Source organism: Gossypium raimondii, chromosome 8 (genome assembly GCF_025698545.1).
Source record: "Gossypium raimondii isolate GPD5lz chromosome 8, ASM2569854v1, whole genome shotgun sequence".
Lineage (NCBI taxonomy): Eukaryota > Viridiplantae > Streptophyta > Magnoliopsida > Malvales > Malvaceae > Gossypium > Gossypium raimondii.
Genome location: NC_068572.1, coordinates 50,039,812 through 50,056,726, shown reverse-complemented (window position 1 = coordinate 50,056,726; position 16,915 = coordinate 50,039,812). Strand labels below are relative to the sequence as shown.

The 16,915-nt window shown below is 30.6% G+C and overlaps 1 protein-coding gene across 1 annotated transcript; it reads right to left on the bottom strand.

Moving 5' to 3' along the window:
* Positions 1 to 15,321: 15,321 nt before the first annotated feature.
* On the bottom strand, positions 15,322 to 16,915 carry LOC105791916 (transcription factor MYB39). Its single transcript, XM_012620221.2, has 3 exons — positions 16,501 to 16,915; positions 15,686 to 16,405; positions 15,322 to 15,584 (listed from the first exon to the last, which is right to left on the bottom strand). The coding sequence occupies exons 1-3, from the start codon at positions 16,764 to 16,766 to the stop codon at positions 15,548 to 15,550; spliced, it is 1,023 nt and encodes a 340-aa protein (XP_012475675.1). The 5' UTR covers positions 16,767 to 16,915; the 3' UTR covers positions 15,322 to 15,547.

Genomic DNA, 16,915 nt, shown 5'->3' with positions numbered 1-16,915 from the left:
TTTTGGTTCTATCTCTTTCTCGTCGCAACATAACTTGTTGAAATCTCGTCATTTTCATTTTCAAATACCTCCATATCTTCTGGAGTTTAATGATTAGTTATGTGTTGAATCTTTCCAAGAACACTTGCCTCCACTATATGGTCAACTTGGTTATTTACTATTTTTCTTTTACAAGAATTTGTATCTTTGAAACCAATTAATCTAACATACTTCAAGCATGACTTACTTTCATTTTCTCTAACAAGTTGGCCTATTAAGACATCGATTCAAATTAGAGCATTTTCAATTGATACTTGATACTTGGTTCACGTTACTTTGTACGAGAATTTATAGAACACTCATTCCAAATAATTAATTCATCCAATTATTTATTATCCCTATCAATATTTAGAAATTTGTCTCATCAAAATAATAATCTATCAAGCCATAATTGAATAAATAGTTCGAAGTATTTAATATTCCTTCTCCCATTAAATTTGCATCCAGTAATGAATGTGATATCGTAGCTAGGACCCAGCGATTATGTTGGGCAATGGATATTACAAAAAAGAAATTTAGAATTTTCGGCAATAGCTAAACAAGTAAAATGTGACAATTTTTTTAATGCATTATTTTAGTTTCTATTGCTTTTTTACTTTAATCTTTAATTTTTTACCTCACTCAACACTTAAAAAAAATGATATTTTGTGGATGACTAAAATGAAAATGACTTAGAAGTTGAGTGACCACAATGAAAGTATAAACATAATGTAGTGTGTACAACCAACCATCAGTAGAGATTTAATGCTTGGTGATTAAAATGAAAATATCTTAAAATTGAATGACAAAATTGTAAAAAAAAATTGAATAACCAAAATAAAATATCCTAAAAATTAGATGAATAACTAAATAATTTACCTTAATTTTATATGATTTTCTATTTTTTTACTAATTGTGAGTTACATAATCTAATACTCATAATGATAATATAAAACAAGTGAGAAATGATTTTTAATATATAAAAATAAAGTAAGAAAATGGAGAGTGGTAATGAAATCATGTGAAACAGTGTATCTGTTTAACAGTTGGATAGTTTTGGATAATGCATTTTGTATTTGATTCGGTTGGATTGGACTTAGATTTAATTTAAATAATTAAAATTATTTTTAAAATTTAAAATTAATTATAAAATATATAGGAAATCAATTAAAATTATAAAATTATAAAATTATAATTTTTTTATTATTTTAATAATAAAATAACTTTTTAAACTAACCGAATTGATTTAAAAATGAGAAGCGACCCTCAACCCAGCCCGGCCATGGACATCTTTGGAGCAGGGTATGATAAATTAATCGTTGCTTTGCGTTGCATCTACCAAATTGAGGCCTGCAATCCCACCTTTTTCATTTTAATATAAAAATAATATTCAATATATTACATATATCTGAGAGATTAATTGCGTTGATACTTGTATCAATTAGGTTGTTTTATTAGTTTAATTATTAATTTAAATGTTAAATATTTATAGAGAGATTATATTGTAAATATGTGTACTTATTCCCGGGTAATTTCAACATCAAGATTAAAAAACAAAAAATGTCAATAAAATGGTTAAATTTTGCTATTAGTACTTCTACTTTGCAAAACTTGTGGGTTTAGTCCTTATATTTTAATTTGATCTGTTTTAGTCCATGTACTTTTAAACTGGTCAATTTCAGTCCATGTACTTTTTAAAATTTTAATCTTGACCCAAACAAGAGCAGCTAAATCCTTTTATTAAAATTCAATTTACTAGTCATGTGCCATGCGTACATTTATGAATTTAGCCCGTATTCTCCAATTGGATCATTCTAAGTTCCTATTACTATTCAAAATTTGAAATTTCAGTCTTAATGCAAATGAAAGATGTTAGCCCATTAACTAAATTTTTAGTGAGTAATATGTGAAAATAACAAGTTGACACAACATTACACATATGGTAATATGTTTTCCGTATCAGATTTTGGAAATAGCAAAATTTAACTTAATCAATTTAACAATTATCATTTGGTAAGGACTGAAATTTTAACATTTGAAAAGTAAAGGGACTCAAAATGACCAAATTAAAGTAAAAGGACTAAATTCATAACTTTCACAAAGTACAAAGACTAATAACAAAATTTAACCCAATAAAATTTTAGAAGGCTGTTTTATAAAAACACATTAGATTTAAAGCTATGCATTAGTAGGTCTACATGGAAGGACCAAATTGATATAATACTAATACTTTGAAGATTCTCTTTAAAATTCAATAAATAATTTAGAATCTAATTTATAGTTAAAAGATGCGTAATAGATTAATTCTAAAAGAAAAATATATATATATTAACTCAAAAGGGATTTAATATTGTTTGAATTGGATTAAATTAGTCAATTAAACTGGTTGAATCGAGAGCGGTGGAAGAGAAATGTATGAAGAGAAGAAAAAATGGTGATATATCATCAAATTCCTTATCCTTTGTTTGATTGTACAAATGTCAATGCCTTTTTCATGTATTGAAGTCAAATTTGGCAACTCTAGCTTCGGCTCTATTTAATGGATCTAATGTATTTGTGAGTTTAAAGGATTTTTGGATGAACAAATGGGGGCGGCATTTTTTTAGAATAACATATTTTTTCCCATATGGGTTAACTTTATTTGTATTTTAATATATCCCGGGTAAATTACACATAAAAGCTTTATTTTTTAAAATTTATCGAAATAGGCCCGATCCGATATTTTATTATTTACCGGAATGAGCTATTTTTCTCGAAATCGCGTCCACGTTGGCGCGATGTTAGGGGATGTGTCAGCAAATCGCGTCCACGTCAGCGCGATTACTTATGTGGCAACAAATCGCGTCCACGAAAGGAAGATTTGCTGACGTGGAAGCAATAATTCATGAACAGTTTATGTTTTTTAGCTTGGAAAACTTTGAAAGGCCATAACTTTTGGCTCGGTTGTCCGATTGAGACGATTCCTTTTTTGATTTCGAATAACTTTTCGAGATCTACGTGCTGACAAATAGCCGAAGGCGGTTTGCCGCAGTTTTTGTCGAAAAAGATCTTTTTTTGCCTCCAAATTTTGATTTTTTCGATTTAAAATTGAATTTTGAAACATTCAAATCATTATTTTACTTATTTATTTGAAGTTAACACCGGGTTTTTTTTTTATAGAATTGTTGTATTATTTTTTCTGATTTGACACATGTATGGAATAGGTCCGATAAATCATTAGAACGTAAGTAATATAATTAAGATAATAACAGTATTTTTATAATATGTTAATTAATTAGTTTAGCTTAGTTGGTTAAGATGCTTGCTTTTTTCCCTTAGTACTTTGGTTCAAATCTTGTTGGTAATAATTTTGAATCTTTTTTGTACTTGTTGCATTTATTTTTTAATCAATTAACTCTATAATAGTATAGACGGATTGATAATTTGAGCTACAATATTATGAATATTAACTACAATACATAATTTGAGTTACATATTACAGTAATACATTAATATGTATTATTAAGGGCAAAATACCAAAAAAAATGGGCAAATTACACATAAAAGCCCTATTTTTTTTAAAATTTACCGAAATAGGCCCGATATTTTATTATTTACCGGAATGGACCATTTTCCCAAAATCGCGTCCACGTCAGCGCAATGTCAGGGGACGTGTCAGCAAATCAGGTGGACGTCAGCGCGTTTTGCTGATGTGTCAGAAAATTGCGTCCTCGTAGTCGCAATTTGTGTCCACGTAAGCAAAGCGCGCTGATGTGGACGCGATTTGCTGACACGTCCCCTGACATCGCGCTGACGTGGACGCGATTTTGGGGAAAATGGCCCATTCCGGTAAATAATAAAATACCGGGCCCATTTCGGTAAATTTTAAAAAATAGGGCTTTTTTTGGTATTTTGCCCTATACCCGGCTCTTTTCTGGTTGAAGTTTGAATAAAAAAAATGGTATAATAAAGTTTCAGCCCTCCAACTTTATAAAAAAAATTATTTTAGTCTTCCATTTAATTTTTCATCTTTTTTATCCTTTGAACTTGTATTTTTTTTATCAAATCACCTCAAAATAGATGAAAAATTATAAATAAAAATGCCACAAATCATGTTATGCTTGTTACAAGATATTTTGGCTTGGGTTTTAATTCAAAATACTGGAGGTGAAAAATGCAACAAAAACCTTATACTACATCCTAGATTGCATTTTAGTTCTTATACGAAAAATGGATAAATTAACGACGTTAGATGAGTGAGTAAAATAACCTTCCATTAAAATTTGGTGTTTATATATAAGATATAATAATAATTTTAACCTCAACCTTTACACATTTATTCAATTTGACCCGTACTCTTTTTTGAAAGTAAATTAGTAATTTTGACACTAACAAGGCTAAAAAATAAAAAGATCTTAGTAAAAAACTGTTTAAAAATCAATTAAACCCTTTTAAATTTTAAAATTATAAACAAATAATTCTTTTAACTATTAATGAACGTGATTTAAAATAACGAATAACTCCCTTAAATGTAAAATAATATAATACATGTTTCAAAAAAATGATTGGAGTGACACCAAAAAGAGGTAAAAGGAATTTACTTCAGTTTCTTGGGTAATGATTGGAGTAAACCGACGACTGGAGTCTAGCCGTCCTGAGTGATAAGCACTACTAAACCTCAGTTCATATGCCTTATAAATAGAAAGATATGAACATTATAAAACCCTAAACTTTTAATCGAATTTTGTAATTTAAATAACTCTTCCGAAAACACCAACTTAACATTCCTTAACCACAAGAAAAAACACATAAAATCAAATATTTTTAATATTAATCATAACAAGTAGAAAAGCCAATAGAGAGGTGCTTGTATGCACACCCAAAAATCAGCATCTACATGGTTGAGACCCTTCATTAAAGCATGGTTTAAGTATCCATGATCCTCGTCGTATATATGCATTTTTATCGTGTACATGGAACCCATATAGTCTGGTGTAATGTTGTCCCAGGCCGCTTCTTCCCATCAACAATTTCAACTGGATTATCATCCGCTTCAACTCCATTATTCTTCTTTCCCATGGCACCCAACCCACCATTCTGCTGCCCCCCGGCGCACCCAAATCGATTCGCCCTTCCGAATTAATCCCCAAATGGATTCTCTGGCGAAAATCCTGATTGAGAAAATCTCTGACTCCACTTCCCTTTTGCCACTGCAAACTAGAAGCATTCGGATTGCCAACTCCCTCTTCCCTTAGCCAGCAACTCGTCACTGTTGAAGCTCTACGCGGCATCGCCATTAAGGAAATATCTCAACCCATATCCATCTCCGTCTCCTTTTTACCTTGGACAATCCTTATAGGACAAAAACTTCCATTATGTCCCAATCGACAACAGAGGAAACAAAACATGGACAACTTCTCATACTGAAATCTAATGTAAACCTGCTCCTTTTGAGGCAAACCAATTTTCTTTCTTCTCTTCAATGGATTACGAACATCCAACTTACGTACATACATATAAACATGACCACCTCGACTAATCAGTTTCGAATCATAATCAACAACTTATCAATGAAGTCCCTAAACTGTCGTGCCATCACTTCGTCATCAACCCGCTCGACAAATTGTGGATCTAAACCCAAAAATCCGCAAATACAAGATGATTGTTAAAAACCCATGAAGAACCTGTCGAAATCATCTTTTTGAAAACGGGATCGACTTGGATTTTGAAAAATAAAACGAGTATGAGAGTCGCTACCAATCTTTTTTTGATGAGGTGTGATCGGGCCACCTTGAAAAATAGTCGTTTTTAATAAACAATTTGATTTTATCAAAACAACAGTTTTGGTCTACGAAAATCAGAAAACGGGTTCGAGAGTCGGTTACGTACAAGGAAGGATTAACACCCTCGTAATGCCCCAAAATTGGTATCCAGTTGATTAATTAGTGTCTTAGTGTCAAAGATCGAAAATTTTGAGGAGTTTTAAAAAATGACCCTTTGTCAAAACATTGAGAATTTTTGAGACAAAGACATATTTTTCTCATTAATCGAGAAAGAGAATTACGTCCCGTAAGTTAGGATGCAATGCCCAAAATTCTCAATACAAGAATAAATGCCGAAAAATTTATTTAAAAAAAAGATATTCAATTATCTCAAGTTTTAGAAAAGACCATGTTCCGTAAGTTAGAACACAATCTTTTATTAATTCCCGAAATTATTTTAAAAATGTTTGAAAAGATTCGTGTATTTAGATTTATCGAGAAAATCAAAACCCCGTAAGTTAGGGTATGACTTTTCCGAATCTCAAAATACGAAATGCTATTCATTTAAAATAAATTTTGATATATCGAGTAAAATGAAATACAATGTCAAAAAAAATGCGAAAATGGATTATATCGTTGGCATGCAAGCCAAGCAACAATATACGATGACCAACATGAACAACACGAGTGCGAGTAAAAAAACAAATTAAAGAGAAACGGTAAACAAATGAGTTGAATTAAAATGCTTTTGAAATTAAATGGGCATAAAGGCAGACATTACACGAAACAATGGAACAATAAAATATATCCATATGCATATACACAAAATTATAAAAATAAGAAGAATATATGTGCATATATATTATGAAATATAATAAAATATATGTAAGAATGTATATATACATATATATATATATATGTAAATTAAAATAGGTACCTATGTGTATATATGTATATAAGAATCATGAAGTATAAAAGAATAGATAAAAGCGTGTGTATATGTATAAATATTTATGACAATCAAAGAAAATATTTGTATATACATATATTATAAAAATGTATGCATGTATTTATATTTTGAAATTATAAAATATGTAAAAAAACATATAAAGATGAAAACCGGAAAATGTATGCACGTATATATGTTAATAAATAAAAATGTACAAGTATGATATGTATAAGTAATTATGAAAGTATGTATATGTATGTATTAAAATACGTGTATATATATAAGTATATATATGTATATAAAATGCAAAATATGCACACAAAAAATTATATTCATAATAATTTAAAAATGTATGTGTATATAATATAGAGAACGTATGTATATTTGTATTTTAAAATATAACATGCAAAAGATAAATATGTATGTATATATATTATGAAATTAGGAATTTAAAAAACATAAATACGTGGCAATATTAATAATAAAAACAACAATAATAATAAAAATAATAATAATAAGAGTACATAAATGACAGAAGGACTAGTTTGAAATTCAGGTAGAAATTTAAGAGCCAATTTGGAATAAACACAGATATGCGAACCCCATTGAACATGCACAGAACAGAGAAGGATCAAAAGGGAAATTAATCCCTGCCCCCTAAAACGCTGCGTTCCAATAAGGATTGAAGCGCGACATGCGAGAAATTATGTGGCCTTATTGAAAAATCACAGGGGAACCGCATTGCACAACAGAGAAAACACGGGGGACCATTCGTGCAAATATCCCCCTAAATCAAAACACGCGAATCCTGAGAAAGCTGGTCGGGTCGCTTGCGGGTGGCCCTATACGGCGTCGTTTTGGCACCGAGGGCACTAACCCAAAACGACGCCGTTCTCTTTTAATACTAAAATCAAAATTTTCCTTTAAAAAACATTTCTATTTAATTTTCTTTAAAAAACAGTGGGGAGGGGGGAAATTCTCTGCTAGGGTTTTGACCCTAGCACCTCCACGCCGCCGCCGTCATGCCCACCATGAAGCCACCACGAGCGGCGCTCAACACCAGGTAAAACGCCTTTTCCTTTTTTATTATTATTATTTTTTAAAAAAAAGGTATGAAACAAAGATAAAATAAAACAATAGAAGAAAAACTCGAAGTGAAAAGAAAAGAACAAGCCACCTTCAAACTGTTCTCTGATTCTTTTTAATAGTTTTTGGTATCATATCCGTCCCCTTTTACAAATTTCATTTGGCTTTATATAGCCGAATCCTTACAAAGAAAGAAAGAAAAACTAATAATAATGTTTTCTTTTATAATTTTGCTATATTTTCGGTTATTCTCACTGTTTGTGGTAAAATTGGCCGACTTATGAAATGCAAAATGCAAATAAGCTAACAGACTTAGGCCAATCGAGCAAGCATATGATGATAAAAACCAATGAATGCAAAGGGGAAATCATGATTTAAAACAACTTTTTGATTTTCGACAAAAAGACAAAAAATAATCAATTCATGGCTCGACTCTCTAAAAGGTCCCAGTAGAGTCGCCAAGCTGTCGAAACCATTTTTTTTGAAAACAAAAATTAGTTATCGACTTTAAAAACAAGAATTGGAGTCGCCACCGATCCTTTATTGAGGTGTGACCAGCTCACCTTAAAAACGATTTTGGTCTGTGAAATTTGAGAAAGTAGGTTCGGGAGTCAGTTACGCACGAGGAAGGGTTAGCATCCTCGTAATGCCCAAAATTGGTACCGAATTGATTGTTTAATGTCTTAGTGTCAAAAGTTTGAAAAGATTTTAAAATACAATCCTTGTATTTAAAAACTTGTATAAATCAAATTACATGTTAAAACTCTCTCACTTAGGGAAAAGAAAATGTCACACCTAATGCGTTAGGGTATGATATTTCATATCCTCAAGAATGAGCTTGTCCAAAAAAAAACTCAAGCGATGAAATTTAAAAGGTTATTCAATTGTTTAAGTCAGACGAAGAAATCGAGACCCAATGCGTTAGGGTACAATTTCTCAAAATCCCAAACATTGAATATTGCCTTTATTTTTTTTAGGAAAATCTTCATGTCGAGAAAACAATATGTCATACCCAATGTGTTAGGACACGTTGAATTCCCGAAAATGATTTTTTATTTAATGTGTTTTAAATAAAGAATATTCTCGATTATTTAAGTTCAACGAGGAAAATTGGAACTCAATACGTTAGGGCTCAATCCTCTCGAAGAATCTTTGGGTACCTACTATTTTGAAAATTTATAAATAAAGCAATTTCAACTTAATAAAATGTAATCTTTTACACAATGTATTGCGGTTGAATGTTTATGAATTGAAATATGCATTTATATATATATACACATATGTATAAAAAATATGAAATATATAAAAATACATGAATGTGTGCGTATATATTTTATAGTAATATACATAAAAGTATAAACGTATATATACTTATCATAAAATAGGTATCTATATATAAACATATTTTGAAACTATAAGATATGTAAAACACATTTAATGTCAAACGTACACACATATGTGTATTGAGATATATGCATATGTATATATTAAAATACATATATATATATATATAAGTATAATATGTACATAAAAATGACATATGCAAAAAAAACAAATATATATTTATAATAATTTAAAATAATAAAAAGTGTACGTATATACATATTATAAGAATGTATGCATGTATATATATGTATGTTTTGAAATTATAAAATATGAAAGACATTAATATGTATGTATATGTATGAGTTATAAAATATACATGCATGTATAAATATGGTGTTTATTTGAGAATTAAAATGTGAAATTTGTAAACTAAGTGGTAATTAAGTAAAATATAAAGTGAAATAATTTAGTATGTAAAGTAGGAAATTATTATAAAAGCATAATAGTTGAGTTATGTGATAGTGAAAATACACAAATTATTGAATAAGTGAAATTATGGAAAAATATTAAATTTTACGGAAATATGGACTAAATTGAAAGACTTGAGAAAAATATGTGGAGGAAATAATACAAGTGAAATACATAGAAATTTGATGTTTAAACAATATATATAGTGGGATTAATTATGTGAATTAAGTGAGATGAGAAAGAAAATTTATTTACTAGTGAATAGGGACTTTTATGTCAAAAAGCGGTTGAATTGGAAAGTTATAAAAGTTTACAAAAATATTGGAAAATAAAGAATATAGTGAAAATATAAGAATATATGAATATTGTAGTCCAAACTACAATTATTTTATAAGTTGTGAAAAATTGAGGCTATATCGTGAATTTGGGAAATTTATGTTGGAAATAGTAAAAGTGAAGTGATTAACACTTAATATGTGGAAATAGATGTTGTGGTGAATTATAGAAATATTAATAAGAATTGAGATATGCTATATGCGTTATTGAAAGGAAAAGATATTGTTACATGAAATATTGTGATGATGACTAAATTGTAAAGTATGTAAATGTGTTATGTGAAATGTATAATAAGAATTATTAGTGATTTATGAAAGTTTATTAAGTATGGATACAATTTGCATGTGTTATTGAGATCGTGGAAGATATAATTATACTAAATATTGTTACAAGGAAAAAATTGTGAAAAGTGTAAAAGTGATATGTGTGAATGATATAATTTGTCTAAGTAGATGGAATTAGAAGTATTGGGATATAGATGACATGCCATTAAGGAAATTTTAGTGCGTTTATTGTCTTGCACTTTAGCGCTTACTGTCTCACACTTCGGTGCTTATCGTTCTGCACTTCGGTGCCTATTGTTTTGCACTTTGGTGCTTAGTGATTTGCACTTCGATGCTTATTGCTCTATTAGTGCACTTTAGTGCACCTCTGTATCAGTTCCGTATATCCTAAGTGTTCTGTTTAGTTTATTGGGCATTTGTTAAGAAGGTAAACTATTTTTGTTATAAGGTAAAAGTTTATCTTTGACTATTGATCGAAATATTTAATCAGAAAAGTGAAGACATAAGTAAATCGAATGTATTTGAAGGAGTATAAGAAAGCAAAGGACTAGTAAGTTAAATGTGTAAAGATAAATTGTGAATGAAATGATAAAGATTATTGATGAAATTATGAAAATTACATGTATTAAAAAGCGTAGTGAATTTTATGGGTTAAATTGAGGACTTAAGGACTAAATTGTGAAATAAGTAAAAAGTGGCAAATGAGTATGAAAATAAGAAATTGAGATGTAATATGATAAATAAACAAAGAAATTAAATATTAGAAATTAAGGAATTTAATAGATTTTGAATATCATGTGTCGAAACCACTTTTAAATTTTTGAAAAATGGGAATCGACTTTTAAAATGAAAAGGGGAGTCGCCACCAATCTTTTATTGAGGTGAGATCGGATCACCTAGAAAATAATTTTAGGTCTGCAAATTTTGAGAAAACAGGTTCGGGAGTCGGTTATGCACGAGGAAGGGTTAGCACCCTCGTGACGCCCAAAATTGGTACCGAATTGATTGTTTAATGTCTTAGTGTCGAAGATTTGAAAAGATTTTAAAATACGATCTTTTGAAAAGAAAATTTGAATGAAACGAATCGAAAGATGAAACTCATTTATTTCGAAGAAATAGATTGTCACACTCAGTAAGTTAGAGTGTAACATTTTAAATCCACGAAATTAAGTTTATCCCTTGACTTTAAAAACTCGTACATTTTGAGAAGGATATCTGATTATTTGGGTCAAATGAGAAAATCAAAACCCAGTAAGTTAGGGTTCAACTTCACAAATTTCCTAAATATCAAATATTGCCTTTATTATTACTTGTTAGAAGAATCCTCGTCTCGAGAAAATAATATATCATGTCCAATGAGTTAGGACACCACGTATCGTATTCCCGAGAACGAGTTTTTTTTATTTATGTTTAAAAAAGGATACTTGGTTTCTTAGATTCAACGAGGAAGATTGGAATCCCGTAAGTTAGGACACAATCTTTTCGAAGATCCCAAATGTCGAATATTGCGTTATCTTGAAAGACTTTTGCATAAAATGATTTTGGTATTTAAACGATATGTAAATTTTGAATGAAATAAAAGGCGAGTAAATGATGATGTACAACATAAAGGATGGTTTGTAAATAACATCAAATAATCAATAGATAAATACACGCAAGCGTAGCAACAATGATCTCAATCATACATTGTATCAATATCAATATCAATAAAAAATTTAATGAATTAATAGTCAATTTTAAAAGGTATACTAAAGTAAAAAAATTATAAGTAAAATTTTTTTAAAGAGATGAACAACATAGATATATAAGTACGAAATATATTCAAAATAGAATTAAAATAGACATTTCATGGTGATATTTAGATAAACTTTAAAATATATATATATTTTTTAAATGAATCAACATACATTAAATAATATACATATATTAGTTTAAGTAAATGATGCATGAGAAAGGAAAAATTTAATAATGATAATATATATGCAAAATAATATATGTAAAGTTGAAATAAGCCAAAGTATATTAAAGTAGGTTTTTTATATAAAATAAATTATATGTATGTATAAATAAATAAAAGATATAACATAAAATTAGTAATATATTATATACATGTATATAATCAAAATAGTTTAATATAAATTGTATATATGTCTAAAATAATATCGAATATAAATGTTAACACTTAAAATAATATTATATAGTAAACTAATGTATATACAAAAATGTAAATAAATATATAAACTAGTATAAAAGTAACATTAGTGATATTAACAATGGTAATAATAATGAATTAATTAACGAACTTATTTAAAAAGTAAATAACCAAAGCATTAAGTTAAACTAAAAAAAAATGAAAATAAAGTAAAACAAAGAGGGGTCAAATGCAATTAAAATAAAAATTAAAGAACCACAAACAGAATTAAAATAAATAGAAAAGGGACAAAAGTGAAACGCGCGAATAATACGAGGGATCAAAAGGGGAAATAACCCCAACACCTCGAAACGCTGCGCTAAGAGAAGGACTAAAGTGAGCAGAATTCAAAACACGTTGGGTAAAATTAGCAAATAAAGAAAACAGAATTAGAAATATGAGCTAAAACAGAGGGACCAGTGGCGCAAATAGGCCATTGAAATGAAACGCGCGGATCCTTCCCTCGGGTCGAGTCACCGCGCGGGTCGTACTTTCTAAACGGCATCGTTTTCATGGCCACTGCTCAGGATCTGAACAACACCGTTTCTTGCGGAAAATAAAAGCTAAATTAAGCCTAAAAAATCAACAAATTTTAATCTCTAAAAAAAACTAAGAAACCCTAGTATTTTGCTCCGCCGTTCAACACACAGGCCATTCAAAAGCCTCCGTATTCTCCACCCTACTCCTATTGCGACGGAGTGGAAGGAGACTCGGCTACCAGGTAAACGTACTTTTTTCTTTTTTTCTCTCGTTTCAGCATATGAAGCAATGAAAAAAAAAGAAAACAAAGGAAAAGAATTGAAACCACCTTTTGAATTTCTGCTCTTGTTTTTTTTTTTTTGAATATTCTCTTTGATTCTTTTTGTATTCAATATGTATGGAAAGATCGTGTGTAAAAAGGGGAAAAAAAGCTCCCTTTACAAATTCGCAAACGGCTTTATATAGTCGGAAATAAAATAGAAATTTACAGGAAATTATTTTCTAAATTTCTGCTATTTTTCCTCGCTATTCTTGTGTCTTCTGCTGCTGTTGCTGCCTTTGTTGCGTTTGTTGTCGTTTGCTGCAGGTACGGGTACGGAGGCGCGGACGTGGCACGTACGTGGGGAGAGGCATGCTCGTGTGGAGGTGACAGAGGCTAGGGTAGGAGCGACGGCTAGCTAGGGTTTGCTCTTGGCTAAAAACTAGTTTAGGTTTTGGGCCATTTGGGCTTTAGGGTTTTAATTCTTATTGGGTCGTTCGGGCCATTGTAATTTTGAGTTTAAATTTTCTGTAAATGGATTGTTTTTGTTTTTATCATTTGGGTTTGTTTTGCTGGTATGGGCCCGGGCAAAAATGGGCTCTTACATCATGGGTACTTACTAAATCTTCATAGACTTAATGCGTTTTTTTTATCACGCGTAAGTATAAGATAGCAAGCGTTGGATCGAAAAATCGACCTCAGTACATTTCATCACATCCACCAAGCTCGTAAAAGAGCAAGATGCAATTATTTTGGTTTAGATGTGGCATGTACATAGGCTTAATAAGCTATGAATAAAGTAAGTGTTGGAAGGACTAGAATGTAAGATTTTATAAACTCTCTTGGTTCCATGAACTTATTAGAAATTAAAGCATGCTCAAGCTAAGCTAGATAAAGACTTATATTCAAGTTAATTGGTATACTTAAGTGCTGAATTTTAATGAGTTTGAGGTGAACTGAACTAGTTTTGAAGTGGTGAACTAGCTTTAGGCTCTTAATTCAAATGGTTTGGCCTCGTCTTCAAGCTTTGCATAATAATAAATTTAGCCCGTATATTTATTTTATCATTTGGCTCTTATTATTTATTATTTTAGTTTCCAACCTTTAAATTTTAGTTAAATTTACTTTTGGATAGAAAATTGGCTGAATTATTAGAAGTTTAACGGTATTGATGTGGCCACTAATGTAGTAGTCTACATATAAGTATTTAGAAATATTTAGAAAATTTATCCATGTTAGCGGAGAAGTATAAGTAAAATGCCACATGAGTTATCACATCAATTCCATTAAAATTTTAAAATTTTAATAGTTCAGTCAAATTTTTTGTCCAATAGCAAGCAATTTGACTAAATTTCAAAGGTTAAGAGCCAAAATGACCCCCCAAAAAAGAATGAGAGTCAAAATGACAAAATGAATAAACATTAGGGACTAAATTTATCTTTATGCATTTTAAAAATATATATAAATTTGGCTTTATTTAAAGTATTTTGTCAAAATATAAATAAAATACAATTTCTTTACACAAATTGGTTCAACCAATTACATCAGGACACATGATAAAATTTTTACTAAAATAGAAGTTAAATATTTTTAATTTCATCTTGGAACTTCGTATTCTTTTATTTAAAATAAAATTATTGGAATCGATTAGTTGGATAAGAAAAATCACAAATATATCAGTTTAGAAAAAAGAAATTAAAGGATTTGATTTGTAAATAGAGTAAACCGAATTTTTCTATTTTTAAATATTTTTATTTTACTAGTTTATTTAATGTGAAATTGATATCCAGTGACTTGATAATCTCACCTTAGGGATTGGCATGGCTGAAGCAGCCATTTTACACTTATTTCCCTTCCTCTTAACAGCCACAGCCATGTTTTTCCACCAAAATTTGCAAATTCGCTTTGTATGTTTTTATGAAAAGAGGAGGTATTTATTGATTTATGATAAATTTTTTAAAGAGTTTAGTTGAACTAAAGAAAATAAGGGTAGGGGTAGGTTTGTAAAGGACGGAAACAATTTCACCGAAAAGCCTAATTATTCAACTAATATTTGGACTTTTAGTCACTAAAACAAACACTAACTTGCAAAACTGAAGTATTAATCCAGTTTTTATTTAGAAATAATAAAATAAAAATGGAATGCAAAGCAAGTTTTTATTATATTCACAGGAACGCATGAATTAAAAGCAAAACCAGCGATTTAGATTCACCATCCTTGGTAGGATTCAAACAAATTACATAACTTATTATTGTATTTTGACTAACCAAAAAACAAAAAAATTCTCAAACGCATGTGGGTGTGGGTGTACAAATTCTTACACATAGGTAGCTCAATTATTCAGCTTCCTAAATGAATCAAATAATGTTTCTCTGCTTGATCATATATGTATCCTGCCGAAAGCTGCTCTACCATGAGATAGGTGATGAGGATGATGAAGTTAAGCTGCAAATGCAAGAGAAAATAAATTTTATCAATTATTAAAGAAAAATAAAGGCAACAAAGAAATGAAAATGAATAGAGAATCCAAGAAGAGAAGCACTTACTCTAGAATTTCTTTCCAGTAGGAGCCATCGGCTTCGTCTTCCATGATTAGCTTATCCCAAGCCTCATAGATGGTGGAATCTGGTGCTGTCTCGGTCTTGTTGTCCGTCTGGTTTATCGATGAAGTCTGACCAAGAGATGCTGAAACCAACTCGGGCAGTGGATTTTCTGTTTGCTCAAAGGAATTGCTCAAACTCTGATTATTCATGCCAAGGTTGCTTTCGTAGTTGAATCCGTTTCCAAAATATGCACATGGGTCCTCTAGAGCCTGGAAGTCAGTTGATGTTTGAGAGGTTGCACCAGCGTTGTTTGTAATGTTCTCAGGTGTTGGGGCTAGTTCTTTATCAGAGAGGGTGCTTGTTCCACCGAGTAATCCTTCAATAGGGTAAGGGTTTTGGGATCCAAGGAAACCGGCTGTGTCAACAGTTGCAGGTTTGTTTGTGTTGATAATTTTCAGTAGGTTTTGCAATAGTTGGGTTTTGGCTAGTTGAGCAGCATCAACCTGTAGTTTAAAAGCTGTGTCCCAAGGGTTCATGAGGTTGCCTAACTGTGAGGCACAAAGCAACTGGGAAAGATTTAAGAGATGATTAAGATCAGTTCTTGGCTTGTGGGTTTGAGGATCGATTCCCATGTTCAGGAGCTTCTTCCTAATCTGTGTATTCCAGTAGTTTTTTATTTCATTATCTGTTCTTCCTGGAAGATGAGCAGCAATCCTAGACCACCTGCAACAAACAAGGTAAAAGCAAACATAAATACCTTAGATGCTTTTCCTTTACCTTTTTTCTAAACTCCAAAGAAAACAGGTATTATTACGTACTTGTTTCCAAGAACAGCATGAAGGTTAATAATAACTCTCTCTTCTTCCTCAGTGAACTTTCCTCTTTTGATATCGGGCCTTAGATAATTAGTCCACCTTAATCTGCAACTTTTGCCACATCTGTTTAAGCCTGCAAGCTTTGGAAGAGCCCTCCAACTTCCATGTCCATGTTTGTTAATGCAATCAACCAGCTTCTGGTCCTCCTCCGGAGTCCACGGCCCCTTTTTCAGGTTGGCATCCTCTGCGCAGCAAGGAGACCTACCCATTGCGGCTGATGATAGGAAACAATAAAGTAAATAACCAGGAAAGAATCAGATATCAATAAAAATGGGGAATCTCTTCTTGGTGAAGGGCTGCTTAATTATTGACAAAGCTGGAAAAAGGAGTTTCAGTTTGGATATTGTGAGGAGATGGA

Bases quoted from the DNA above. Each gene is read 5' to 3' on its own strand.
- LOC105791916 (XM_012620221.2), bottom strand. From the start codon at position 16,766: ATGGGTAGGTCTCCTTGCTGCGCAGAGGATGCCAACCTGAAAAAGGGG. The intron at 16,406-16,500 runs GTACGTAATAAT...TGTTTGTTGCAG, and splicing joins CATGCTGTTCTTGGAAACAA to GTGGTCTAGGATTGCTGCTC. The intron at 15,585-15,685 runs GTAAGTGCTTCT...TTGCATTTGCAG, and splicing joins TACTGGAAAGAAATTCTAGA to CTTAACTTCATCATCCTCAT.